This window comes from Paroedura picta, chromosome 3 (genome assembly GCF_049243985.1).
Source record: "Paroedura picta isolate Pp20150507F chromosome 3, Ppicta_v3.0, whole genome shotgun sequence".
NCBI classification, from domain to species: domain Eukaryota; kingdom Metazoa; phylum Chordata; class Lepidosauria; order Squamata; family Gekkonidae; genus Paroedura; species Paroedura picta.
In genome coordinates, this window is record NC_135371.1 from 42,787,817 (window position 1) to 42,800,447 (window position 12,631).

The 12,631-nt window shown below is 50.6% G+C and overlaps 2 protein-coding genes across 2 annotated transcripts; one reads left to right on the forward strand and one right to left on the reverse strand.

Annotated features, from left to right (window-relative positions):
* The first annotated feature begins 468 nt into the window (after positions 1 to 468).
* H1-10 (H1.10 linker histone) lies at positions 469 to 2,034 on the forward strand. Its single transcript, XM_077325423.1, has one exon. The coding sequence runs from the start codon at positions 649 to 651 to the stop codon at positions 1,330 to 1,332; it is 684 nt and encodes a 227-aa protein (XP_077181538.1). The 5' UTR covers positions 469 to 648; the 3' UTR covers positions 1,333 to 2,034.
* Positions 2,035 to 7,563: 5,529 nt separating this feature from the next.
* Positions 7,564 to 10,991, reverse strand: LOC143831895 (histone H2A type 2-B-like). The gene is made up of 2 exons (XM_077325424.1): positions 10,860 to 10,991; positions 7,564 to 10,644 (listed from the first exon to the last, which is right to left on the reverse strand). The coding sequence occupies exon 2, from the start codon at positions 10,553 to 10,555 to the stop codon at positions 10,175 to 10,177; it is 381 nt and encodes a 126-aa protein (XP_077181539.1). The 5' UTR covers positions 10,556 to 10,644; positions 10,860 to 10,991; the 3' UTR covers positions 7,564 to 10,174.
* Between the last annotated feature and the right edge of the window lie 1,640 nt (positions 10,992 to 12,631).

The window sequence follows — 12,631 nt, forward strand, 5'->3', positions numbered from 1 at the left end:
TGCTGCTGCAGCCGACCACGTGAGGGCGTCCAGTGTGTTAGTTACAACAAATTAACCCCGGGCTAGCGCGCCCCCCCAGCATCGCCGGCGCCCCAGGGCCGGCCAGGGGTCTCCCGCAGCCTCTTCTCTCCCCGCGGCGCGCGTGGTCTGGAGCCGGCGGCCCTTGGCGGGGGCCACAGAGCCCTCCAGACAGGGCGCCCCCATCCTCGCTCTCTTCCCAGCATAGGGTGCGTCTTTAAAATCGCCTCGGGGGGACCCTTCCGGGCCCAGGGCGGGTGCGGCACTCGCGCAGCCCGGTCAGGCACCGTTGGGAGCAGGGCATGGCGGCGGCGGCCGGCCCCTGGGGCCTCGGGCGCTGGAGAGAGGGCCCGCCAAAGGGGCCACCAAAAGCACAACTTGGAGCCGGCCTCGTCGCTCCCTGTTATTGTTCTCAACATGGTCCGCTCCCTGCCTATATAAGGCGCTGCATCGCAGCCCGCCCAGGCAGATCGCTTTGCTGAGCCGAAGCAGAGAGTCAGCCTCGTCTCCGCCGGCAGCTTCGACCCACGATTGGGGCGTCGCTTTCCTTTCCCACCCCCGAAGAAGCGCCGAGGCTAAGCAGCCGCTCGCCCAGCCTCGTCGGCAGCAGCTCCGTCCCCGTTTCGCATCATGTCGGTTGAGCTCGAAGAAGCCGACCTGCCCCTGACCGAGGCCGAGGAGGCGCCCCTGGCTCCCGAGAAGAAAGGCGCGTCCAAGAAAGCCAAGGCGGGCGGCTCGTCCCTCTCGCCGTCCAAGAAGAGGAAGAACAACAAGAAAAAGAACCAGCCGGGCAAGTACAGCCAACTGGTGGTGGAGACGATCCGCAAGCTGGGCGAGCGCAATGGCTCCTCGCTGGCCAAGATCTACAACGAAGCCAAGAAAGTGGCCTGGTTCGACCAGCAGAACGGGCGCACCTACCTCAAGTACTCCATCAAGGCGCTGGTGCAGAACGACACCCTCCTGCAGGTGAAGGGCACCGGCGCCAACGGCTCCTTCAAGCTCAACAAGAAGAAGCTGGAGGGCGGCGGCGAGGGGGGCGCCGGCACCGCCTCCCACGCCAAGACCCTCAAGAAGGTGGTGGCGGCGGCGGCGGCAGCGGCGGCGGCTTCCTCCTCCCGCAAGGCCGACAAGAAGCCCGTGGCCAAGAGCAGAAAGCCGGAGAAGAAGTCGCACAAGAAGGGCGCCGCGGGCGGGTCGGCCCGAAAGGACAAGGTGAAAGCCAAGAAGGCGGCCAAGAAGAGCGCGCCCTCGCCCAGCGCCAAGAAGGTGAAGAAGTCTGCCAAGCCCAAGGCGCTCAAGAGCAGGAAGGCGTGAAGCGCCGGCCGGGCGGGGGGCGCAGAAGACACTCTCCCCTCCCCCCCGCGCACTTTGGGCAGGCGCCTCTGGCTCCTCTGCCCGGGACTCCGGACACTGACTTTGGCCGCAGGCACAGGGCCGCGCCTCCCTCCCGCCCCGGTTTCGTTTCGCTGACCCCAGTTTGCAGCAGAGAGGGGGGGCGGGTCGGAGAGAAGGCGGCGGATGGTTGGCGGGCGTTGCTTTGAAACCCGCTGCAAAGGAAGCCTTCCTTGCCCCCCTGTCCCCGCAGATCTCGGGAGTGCGACACGGTTCCGCCCCCGCCTCGCGAAGGCTGTGTGGGAGAGCTGGCGAATGTTTGACTAGGCAGGCAGCCCCCCCCCCCTCCGATTGCAGCGGTGCCGCCATGGCAACGGCCCTCGGAGCCTCAGCTGCCCCTGCCCAGCGGCACTTCCGAAGCGCCGGCGATGTCGCATGGGGGTGGGTGGGCACATGGGACCAAGTGACCAGCCGCAGGGCTGACTGCCTCGGGGAGTGAGTCCTGTAGCTGTGCTGTACGCCGACCGGGGCTGCCAGGTAGGCGGGTGGTGGTTTGCCTCGGCTCCTGGAAGAGATGGTGCTGCCTTTGCGGGTCTTCTCTCTCTTCCCCCCCCCCCCCCCCGCGTGTATGTGCGCGTGCGTGTATGTTTTTTGGTTCAATAAACCGTGTAAACATTTTTTTCACTTGATGCTTCTCCAGTGTCTTAATATGCAAACGGGAGATGGGGACTGGATGGGGGGGGGGGAGTTGCTGGGCAACGCGGGGCTCACTCTAAGGAAGGGAAAGGGGTGTGCATGAATGCCTGTGTGTAGATGAGGAAATGTGCGTGTATGCTGCAGACGCGCAGAGAAGATCCGGGAGCGCGGGCGGTGAGGGAGAGATCAAGAAGGGAGAGGGGGAGAAGTTACTGCAGGGGACGCTGAGCGTTCCATGGGGGGGGGGGGGGAGGTGGGCCTGCCCTGTCCTCCCCCTACACACACACACAGCCAGGAGGGTCGTTTGCAAGGCGAGGGAAGCGGCTGCTCCTCTCCCAAAGACCGGCTGGCCTATGGCGAATAAATGGGGCGCTCAGACTCCGCCCACCTTTCCACTCCCGGCGGGGAAAAGTCGAGGCGCGGCCACAGCTGGGCGGACTCGCGACAGCAACGCGCGTTACCTGCCAGCGTCACACTCCTGCATCCCGCTTGAGACTTTCTGAAGCTCCGCCTTTTGCTGGCCCATGGAGCCAGCCTTCGCCCCGCCTCTGAAAGGACTACGTCATCGGGCGGCAGTGCGCAGGAGCGGGAAGAGGAGCCCTGCCGGGATTGGTTGCTCAGCTCAGCCGCCTGAAACCTCCGCAGCCCCTGAGCGGCTGCAGCGGCCTCCCTCGCGAGAGCTCGTAGGGAGGGGGCGGGCGGGCTGGACCGTGTTCAAAGTCCCCAGAGCAACTCTCGCCCCAGGCACTCGCCGCCTCCCCTCCAGAGCCAGAGTTGGCATAGACGCCGGGGGCTGAGGTTTGACTGTCGAGCGGGGGGGGGGGGGGGGTAGGAGGAGAGGAAAAGCAAAATTAGTCAGCATGATGTGCGCTCAAGCGGGAGGCAGGCGGATTTATTTTAGTGTAAAAGGATGTTGGGTTGTATTGAACTGGGGAGTGTAAAGGCAGGTACAATAACATCCATTTTAGCAGTACTGAATGTATGCAAAACGGCAAAGATGAGCTATTTAGCATAAAATCAGAGTCCAGTAGCACCTGTAACACCAATAGATTTATTCAAGGCATGAGCTTTCGAGTGCAAGCACTCCTCCTCAGAGCTTGCACCCAAATCTCCCGCCTTGAATAAATCCTTGTTGGTCTTAAAGGTGCTACTGGACTCTGATTTTATTGTGCTACTTCAGACCAACACGGGCACCCATTTGAATTCAGCCATTCAGGAGATAGTGAAATAAGGTGAGGAATGGAAAGGAAATACATGTCACCAGAAAAAACAGTAACAGAAGGGTTAGTCAAAAGAAAATATTTCTCACTTCTAAAGTATGGTCCTGGACAGGACCCCTGCAGGATCTTTCAACATTCCGCAGGGCCTGCAAGACGGGTTCGCAAGGCGAGGTCTTCCGCCAGGTTTATGGTTGAGGCCGGGGCTGATAATAGATCTATGCCTCCCCCGGGGACTCGGGTTCTGGACCCGAAGCAAAACATCATCAGGACCTCCTCTCCACCCGCTAGTAGTGGGAGGGAGGGGGGGGGGGAGTTGAGCTGCCATTCTTGCCATGCCGGCAATATTGGCAATGTTATTGTTTTATGGGGTTTTAATGGGGAATTGCGATATTGTTACCCGCCACGAGCCGCAAGGGAGTGGCGGGCTATAAATCTAATAATAATAATAATAATAATAATAATGCCTTCGGAACAAAGCTATAGTCCATACTAGGACTCAAGAGAAAAAAGACCACAAACTGCGCATACATTGTAGTAAAACCCAGCTGTACAGAACTGTCAGAAATACCAATGGGAAAATCAGTAATTTCAGATTGGAAAGTATCTTGCTTTGTATTCTGATGCTCAAGACAGGTAGTAAACGGCAGAGGAAAGCATCTCATTTCTGTGGCAAGCTAGCTTTTTTTTCCAAAATAGGCCATAATTATCAACATAAATTAGCTGTCGCCCAGATTTTTAGCGTAATTTTGATTCCGTCACACACACACCCTCAAAAAATAGGGTGGTGGTGGAGAGAAATCAAAAAAGGAAAGATTGCAGCTTTTATGCAAAACTTGTGCAAATAGTGTTGGAAGCATGACTGTCTTCATTGGGAATAGTTTTAGCCACTATCCTACTTTATCCTACTGCAGCTGATTTTACTATTCTCTAGTTAATGGGCAGGAGGGATTTAAATTCAGTTCTTAAATATGGTCATCTTTACTTTCCAATTATCAAGCTAAATGTATGAAAAATACTCGAGTTCCACATGTAACTAAGGTATAATGCTGAAGAAATCTTTGGATTGAGACTAAACATGAACATTTTATAAAGACTTGTCTCAAGTCACTGTTTATGCCAGTTAATTGACCAAACACTTTTTCGTTCCGTATTATCCTCCAGATTGTGTTTTTCTTCCCCCCCTTCTGTGAGCTATTCTTAACATGTGCTTAATTATGAGAGCCCTACTAAGAAGAATGTTACATTTTAGAAAGGTAGCTCAGTCAAGCTACTGTTTTTAAACAAGTGATAAACCATGATTGGGATCATAGCTGCCACTTGCTGGAGAAACAACTTGGCATGTTTTGAGTAAAGCCCAATATTTCATACCCTGCCCAGTAGTCCATCATGGACTGAAGGTCGGAGAGAGAACTTTTGAGTATCAACATTTTATGTTTGTGCTCTAGAACTCATTTAATGTCATCTAAGTTTGTGTGTCACAGTCCTTTTCAGAGCAAGCAGGAAACTTTGGCAAAGGACAGAATACAAGTATCTTAAAATGACTAAATACAACCCATGCCCCAAATACATTAATAAAGACTTAACACCCCCCCCCCCATTTTACAGTATAGGAGACTAGTACAAGATTGGCAGCCTAACCCCATTGTGACTCAAAAGTAAATTTTGCCATATTCAAAGCAACTTGCACACAAAGAAACATGCATAGGGTTGCAGTTTTTATGGCACCTTAAAGGCTAATCATTTGGCATCGGCCTTTCCAGAGTAGAGGCTGCTTTGTGAGATACATGTAGTATATTAGCTTAACACACAGCCATATTTTTTTCTGTTATATAGACAGTCAGGAAAAATGTAACCAGCAGGATCAAACATTCATGAAATGCATAACCCTCATAATTTCAAATCTGTTTTCATGAAGGACCCTTCCTACGCCGAACTTCTGACAAAATGTGCGCTGAAGTCTACAAAAATTAATGCTAGAAAAAAGCACTGCATTGTTTAATGCACAGGATATCTGTTTTTGCTGCAGACTAACAAGGTTATGCCTCAGACATTACAATCTTAAATACTTACTCATCAATGCAGAGTAGAAATTACTGACTAACTCTGCACCCGAAGTGGGTTATGCTAATAATACTACCTACAAAAACTGTAATAATGACCCAAGCAATGACTGGGTGTTTTAAAATTATAATATCCTTAATGAAGACACATTTCTACATTGAGGGGAATACCTACTAGTAGTACCTTAGATCAGTGGTCCCCAACCGTTTTATCACCAGGGACCGGTCAATGCTTAACAATTTTACTGAGGCCAGGGGTGGGTAGTCTTTTGCAGAGGGACGTCACCGCCACTGCCTAAGCCCCTACTCCACTTGCTTTCCCCTCAGTGCCCCTTACTTCTTGGGGAATGCTGCCAGCAGCAGCTGCGCAGTGCCACGCTGAGGGGCAGCACCAGCCATGGCAGCCGCTGGAGAGCAGCAAAGGTGAGCTGGCAGCAGAGTGGCAGGGCAGCCCCCTAGGCAGCAGTTAGGCAGGAAGAGGAGAAGCTGCAGCCCAGTACCGACTGATCCACGGACCGGTACCAGTCTGCAGACGGGGGGTTGGGGACCACTGCCTTAGATTAGCGATCCCCAATCTGTGGGCCGCAGACCACATGTGGTTCTTCGACTAATTGGAGGTGGGCCCCGAAGGACACCTTCTTCCCCCCGCCCGGCCCTTTACTTCATCCCCCCCAGCCCTTTACAACACACTTCATAGTTGTGGGGTGTCTGTATCTTATTTTGAAGGGATGTTTAAACATTACCATAGCGATCAGAGAGCGCTAGGGCAGTGGTTGAGAGTAGAGGAGTAAACTACCCCCCGCCCACCGGGCCTCAGTAAAAGGCGTTGAGTGGTCCCCGGCGATAAAAAGGTTGGGGACTACTGCCTTAGATGATAAGTAAATATAAAACCCACCATTTTTCATTCTTCGGTCCCATGGCTTACTACTGCACACAACTTTTTAGATTGTTGGATACCAATAATATCCTTAAGACAAGCAAATGGTTTAGATGCCACTATTCAGATCTTTAGCTCTTCACAAAATACATTTAGGATAAATTGATTACTACATCCCCACATCTTTTTTATTTGTATTTAACATACAGGATCCAGTGGGTTTAGGGAAGATAGCAGTCAGGGGAAGTTTTAGTCTACTATGCCCTATAGGTAGGTGAGGATGAAAGCATCTAACAGGCCCAGCACCATCTAGCAAGCTACATAATTTCATCAGGATTCAAACCCAGGTCTCACAGATCCTAAAGTAGCATTAACTGCCACTAAAAGATGTCATGACACTGAAAGGGGGCTATTTTGTTGTAATTAAACTGTCCTTTCTAATAGCTTTGTCCAACAATTGATACAACAAAATTCCTGCCAAGCTGTTTGGTATACAATTTTTTAAAAGTAAACAGAGAGATCATCTGAAAGTCATGGAAATTACCACTGTCAAAACTAAACAGGCTTCAGTTCTGATCAGAGTTTGGAGGGAAGAGTATGTGAGCATTATATACAGTGCAACAAAATTTGAGTCCAATAGCACCTTTAAGACCAACAAAGCTTTATTCAGACCCGAGGAAGAGTGCATGCACACAAAAACTCACGCCTTGAATAAATCTTTGGTCTTAAGGTCCAAATTTTGTTGGACTACTTCAGACCAACACAGTTATCCACTTGAAACTATTATATACAGGTCTGAGTTTTCTGCAAAAAGTTTTTAAAACTTATTTTAAAATTGTGAGAGACGTTACATTGTTAACTTTGATCAAATATGGACTGCATGCATTTATTTTCAAGTTTGGTTTCCAAAAGAACAGGCTTGCTTCTGTAAGACTGTACAAACCAGTGAGCATGCTCTTCCTATTTCCCATTGGATACACTTTGAAGACTAGCCCCAACCTAAACGTGGATCAGGATCCAAAACATGGATTTCAAGACTGATGGTTCTAACTGCAATTGGCAGGGGTAGTCAACCTGTGGTCCTCCAGATGTTCATGGACTACAATTCCTATGAGCCCCTGCCAGCAAACGCTAGCAGGGGCTCATGGGAATTGTACTACACTAACATCTGGAGGACAACAGGTTGACTACCCCTGGTCTACACTATTTAAATTTGTTCTCTTGTATTGGAAAGGGAAACTTTTGCAAGCCTCTAGCCCTCTACTGTCGCAAAAAAATTGTAAAATTATAGTGGATAAATGCAAATTATGATCCAACAACCCCAAGCAGAATATAAATGACATGTTGATAAGACATCAAGTTATGTGCATTCAAGACTGAACCAGTTTAATAAGAACATTGGTTTTCCACTTTCTCCAGTATCACAAGTTCTGCATTTTCTAATAAATACAAAGCAATCTTTGACAAAACAAAAATACTGAACTTCAAAACAAAGACAGAAAAACACTGGAACACAGAAACTCAGAATTTCCCATTCTTTAGCAGTTATTTGCATTTAAACTCCCTCTCCGTAATGATGCAATCAGTACTTTTTGAAAGAAAAGCGTGAACCACAGGCTGGTCCAGGGCCAGAGGAATGAGATAGCTATTTAGGAACAAGAGGCCTTCTTCTGGGTCTGCAGAGGGAAACTGGTTGGGGGGGGGGGGAGAGTCAGACAAGGGCAGATCAAGGTTCTGCTTCTCAGGTATCACTGAAGAGACAATATTCTAGCAATGTAACATTTCTCCTGTTCTGCAACTGGCAGTTCAATCCTAAACAATTACACCCACCTAAGCCCACTGATTTTAGTGGGCTTAGAAAGATACAAACCTGTTTAGGATTGCACTGTGGATAAACAAACTCTATGCATTTTTGCAGTCCTTATAGAAGCTTCCAAGTTCTACTAGTCTAGTTATCATCAGCTGAACCAGAGCAAGACAATAATTCATCCACAGATTTACAGCTCACTTGATAGGCTGCACACATGCTACTGAACAGCACATACACAGTCGCCCCATAAATATTACAAGTTCCACTTGTCCCATAGCCTAGATGCTGCTGCATGCACATGGCTCTATCAACTCTATAACCTAAGCAAGCAAGATTGGACTCCAATACCATTTCTAGAAGATCACAAGTTACTATGCGTCACAGGAACAGTGAGGCCAACTTCATGCTCATACATTATCCAAACACCTATTTAGTAAACCACTACATTAACTGGATACTTTACTCTTACATAACTTATAGGGCTTTTAAAGCCTAAAATCCAACCCTAAAACATTAAACCAATACCAAACATGCATATCCACTACAAAATTAGAAGTGAAATGCTGAACAGGGAACACAGTTTGTAGTTTAAAGTGCAAACAAGGATGCAAGTGCTAAACTCCAAGCACTGCAGGAGGTGCTGCAACAGAATCTACAATCCAGCAGAGGGTGGGGTGGGAGGTTAAGCATACTATAATCGCTTCTGTATTAAGGAAGCAGTGAGCATGCCTGACCTCATACTTACTGTCTAGGCTGAGAAGTAAGCCATTATTCTAAAAATACCTTCATTTTCAATGATTTTGGCGCCACTGACGTCAAAAGGACTGAAATAGGTCTAAATCCACGTAGTCTTGCCTTCCAGCTAAGCTGTTAAGCGCATTCAGAGGATCTGAATGCACCACCTCAAAGTTCAAGATCTTGTATACAGTTTGAAAAGGGGCCTCCTGCTCACTGGAGCCACCACTTCTGGTAATCAGGCTTTCAAAAAAAAATTAAAGTGTGACAAACTAGGGCACATAACTAACTACAGGAGCTGAAGCCTCCACTTTCCTCACAGCCTAATGTCCCAAGGGTCTTGACTACACCAGAGATTCAAGATAGCTAAACATTAAAAACAAAAATAAAACATTAACAAGAATGCACAAGAAGGAATGCAGTACAAATACAATACTTCAGCATACAGCAAACAAGGGGGGGGGAATGAAAATTTAGAATATGACACTATTACTTTCTTAAGAGATAAGATCCCCCTCCCCACACACACACACTAATGTTTCCTAGTAGCCTCTCCCTTTTATCCCTCGGTCTGTGATCATATGAAACGAGGATGTGCAGCAACGTTAGGTAGATAGATCCATCACCATCTTGAACTCTGGGACTGAGCAGTTTTAAGATTCGTGCAAAACAACAAAGTTATGAAGAGGTCCCTCTTCCTTAGAGTCTACACTCCCACCCCGTGAGGCACAGGGGATCCCTAGGGATGCAAATCGCAGGCCAAGCAGAGCTCCTTGTCTTCCTACAGAAGGCAGGAAGCTTCCTGAGGCTAAGGTGCTTTTCCTCTTCCAGTTAGTCCTGCTCTCCAGTTCGTCAAGGGGAAACACAAAAACTGAATACAAAGAATTATTCTGGTTCCAGATCGGTTTCTTGATTCCGACTCTCCCCCAACCCCTAGATACAGGAAAGTGTTTAAGAGGACTGGGCAGGGGGAGAGAGAAAAACCTAATCATACAGCTGATGGATTAGGTGGGTTCAGAGCAGTAGATTTACAACTAAACCTTGGGGAGAAGGGGAGAAATCAATGGGTAGGGCCGAAGGTGGCAGCCAGGGCCCGGAACACATGCCCTTTTGGTGGCACAGAATATCACCCCTGCTCTTCCCTCACCTGCCCCTAGGAAAAAGGGGGGCAGGCAGGGGTGGCAAGAGAAGATGGTTCAAATGGAGGGATGGCCAAAGAAGAGAAAGGGGGGCTGAGTGGGGCAAAGGAATGGGGAGGGGACAGAAGGCCTAGCACTGCTTGCACCAATGCCAACAATGCGCTCTGCCCTGCGCCGGCTGCAGCAAGTGCTGAAGAGAAAGGGGAGAGGCGTCCGGTGGCCGCAGCACCAGATAATGGGGATGGGGCGCGGGGAGAGGGTCGCCGACGGGCTGTTCTCCGGCCGGCTCATTTCTTGGAGCTCTGGGTCTTCTTGGGCAGCAGCACGGCCTGGATGTTGGGCAGGACCCCACCCTGGGCGATGGTCACTCCCCCCAGCAGCTTGTTGAGCTCCTCGTCGTTGCGGATGGCCAGCTGCAGGTGCCGGGGAATGATCCTCGTCTTCTTGTTGTCCCGCGCCGCGTTGCCCGCCAGCTCCAGGATCTCGGCCGACAGGTACTCGAGGACGGCGGCGAGGTAGACCGGCGCTCCGGCGCCCACCCGCTCCGCGTAGTTCCCTTTCCGCAGAAGCCGGTGCACTCGCCCCACTGGAAACTGCAGGCCGGCCCGCGAGGAGCGCGACTTCGCCTTGGCCCGGGCTTTGCCTCCCGATTTCCCTCGGCCAGACATGGCGAGAAGGCCGGCGGGCGGGCGGGGGACGCCCGGAAAGAGCTAGGAGCGGCGCTCGGGCGCTCGCCTGCCGAGAGAGGCAGCCTTACCTGGAGGGAGAGGGGAAGACAAATGCAGCCGTTGAGGCAGGCGCACGGGGCGGCGAGGCGCATGATGCGGGCAAGCAGCGCCGCGGCAGACGCGCGGCTCCCAGCAACTCCCCCACCCAGCCTACTGACGCACCAGCACCGCGGGGATCGGGGCCCTGACGCCACCGGCGCCGCCAGCGAGCCCCACGCGAGGGTCCCCGCCGCTCCCCCCTCACCGTTGGCCAGAGCTGCAGCCTGGGCCGCGCACCGCACCGCTCCGCCCGCCTCGCCCGACGACCGCAGCTGCAGTGACAATAACAAGCGCGAGCGGCTGGAGGATATAAATCCAAGCCCAGCCTGCCGACGGCCTCCCATTGGCGGGGAGACGAGCGGAGCCGCGCGGCCATTGGCGGGTATTCCGATCCCTGATTTGCATAGGCGCTCGCGTCGTCCATGTTCGGGCTCGGGAGAAGCTGGAGCAGCCGCGGAAACAGGCTGTGCCGCCTGCAAAGAGAGCTGCTGGTGAAGCATATTAATGTGCAGCAGCAGCAGCTTTGGGAGACGCGGGGGTCTCTGGCTCGGTGTGACAAAGGGATACGACCTACATGCAGACTGTTACTAAGGGGCGCCCTGCGACGGCCCCGGACACTCAGAATGACGGAGGGCAGAGGCAGCAAGCGCTCTGCGGTCGGGGGTGGGGTGCACGATTGCACCGACGTTTAAGAGCTTCGCTTTTAGCCCCCCTGCAACGCCACTTCCAATAACGAAACAGATGCCTTCCCGGAGTACACGGGGCCTGATTCTGTGGCGGCTTTCTCAAAGAAACCGCCAGCAGCCAGAACCTATCCTTACAAGGTGGCCCAGCATCAGGGCCACAAGCGTTCCGGTTATTGATGATTCAATTAGAAGTCGACGTTAGTTCAGTTTGCAAGACTTTTCTGAAGCAGGACAGGATCAATGCTGCCAGAGAAGCACATAGGGCTGGTGGGATCATCCTGTCTCAGTGGAAACTTTCTGCAAAAACGGATTCCAGTCGGGTCATGCAGAAGCTGTTAACCCCCGGGGGTCCTTGCAGAAGTTGAAAGATTTGGCAGCTATTTCAACACCTTTTACCCTTCACAAGAAAAGACCCCAAGATTAGGTTGTCTGAGAGATTAAGTGCAGAACTCTCCAGAATAGGTCACTGAGCAGACAATGGAAGATGCATTTGTTAAGAATACATCAAGCAGATCATCCTAATGTTGAATTTGTTTGAACAAAACATTAATAAGAAATTGAAATGCTTGCTCTCTCTTAGTAAATCTACAGAATAAACGAACTGAAAGGGAGAGAAACCACTTTCTTAGGTTCTGTGGATGGCCTATAATTGACACTCCAAATCAAGGACTGTTGTTCTGGCATAGGCTGGAAAGAAATAAAAGGATTTCCCCCCTCTGTGATAAACTCATGAGGAGACACCCATTGTAATAAGGGATATGATACATGGATGGGGGTCAAACATTTCAGTCAGCAAAGGGAATCTCTTGAAGACCCATTTGCTGTTAATCAACAAGCTGATGGAAATGGGGGTCTTCATATGCTAGCAACTGTATTTTCCTGAGCCTTTCTAATCCAACAGCAGCTACTGATACATAAAAGCTGAGAAAAAATATTCCTAATAAAATAAGGGGGAATTGCCCTTCTGACAAATAAAATAAATTATAGTACTAAACAAATAAAGATGCTCTCCAAATCGCTTTCTTAGTACTGAAATAAGTGGAGCACAAAGGAACAATTCAACCTTTTAAAATATATGCAGTATCACCACCTTCTCTACTGCCAGTGTCCTTGGAATAGGAATTCTGCACCACTGACAAGAGCTACAGTAGTATAGTGGTTAAGAGTGACAGACTCTAATCTGGAGAACTAGGTATGATTCCCCACTCCTCTATCTGCAGTCAGCTGGGTGACCTTGGGCTAGTCACAGAGCAGTTCTCTCAGAGTTCTCAGCCCCTAACTCACAGGGTGT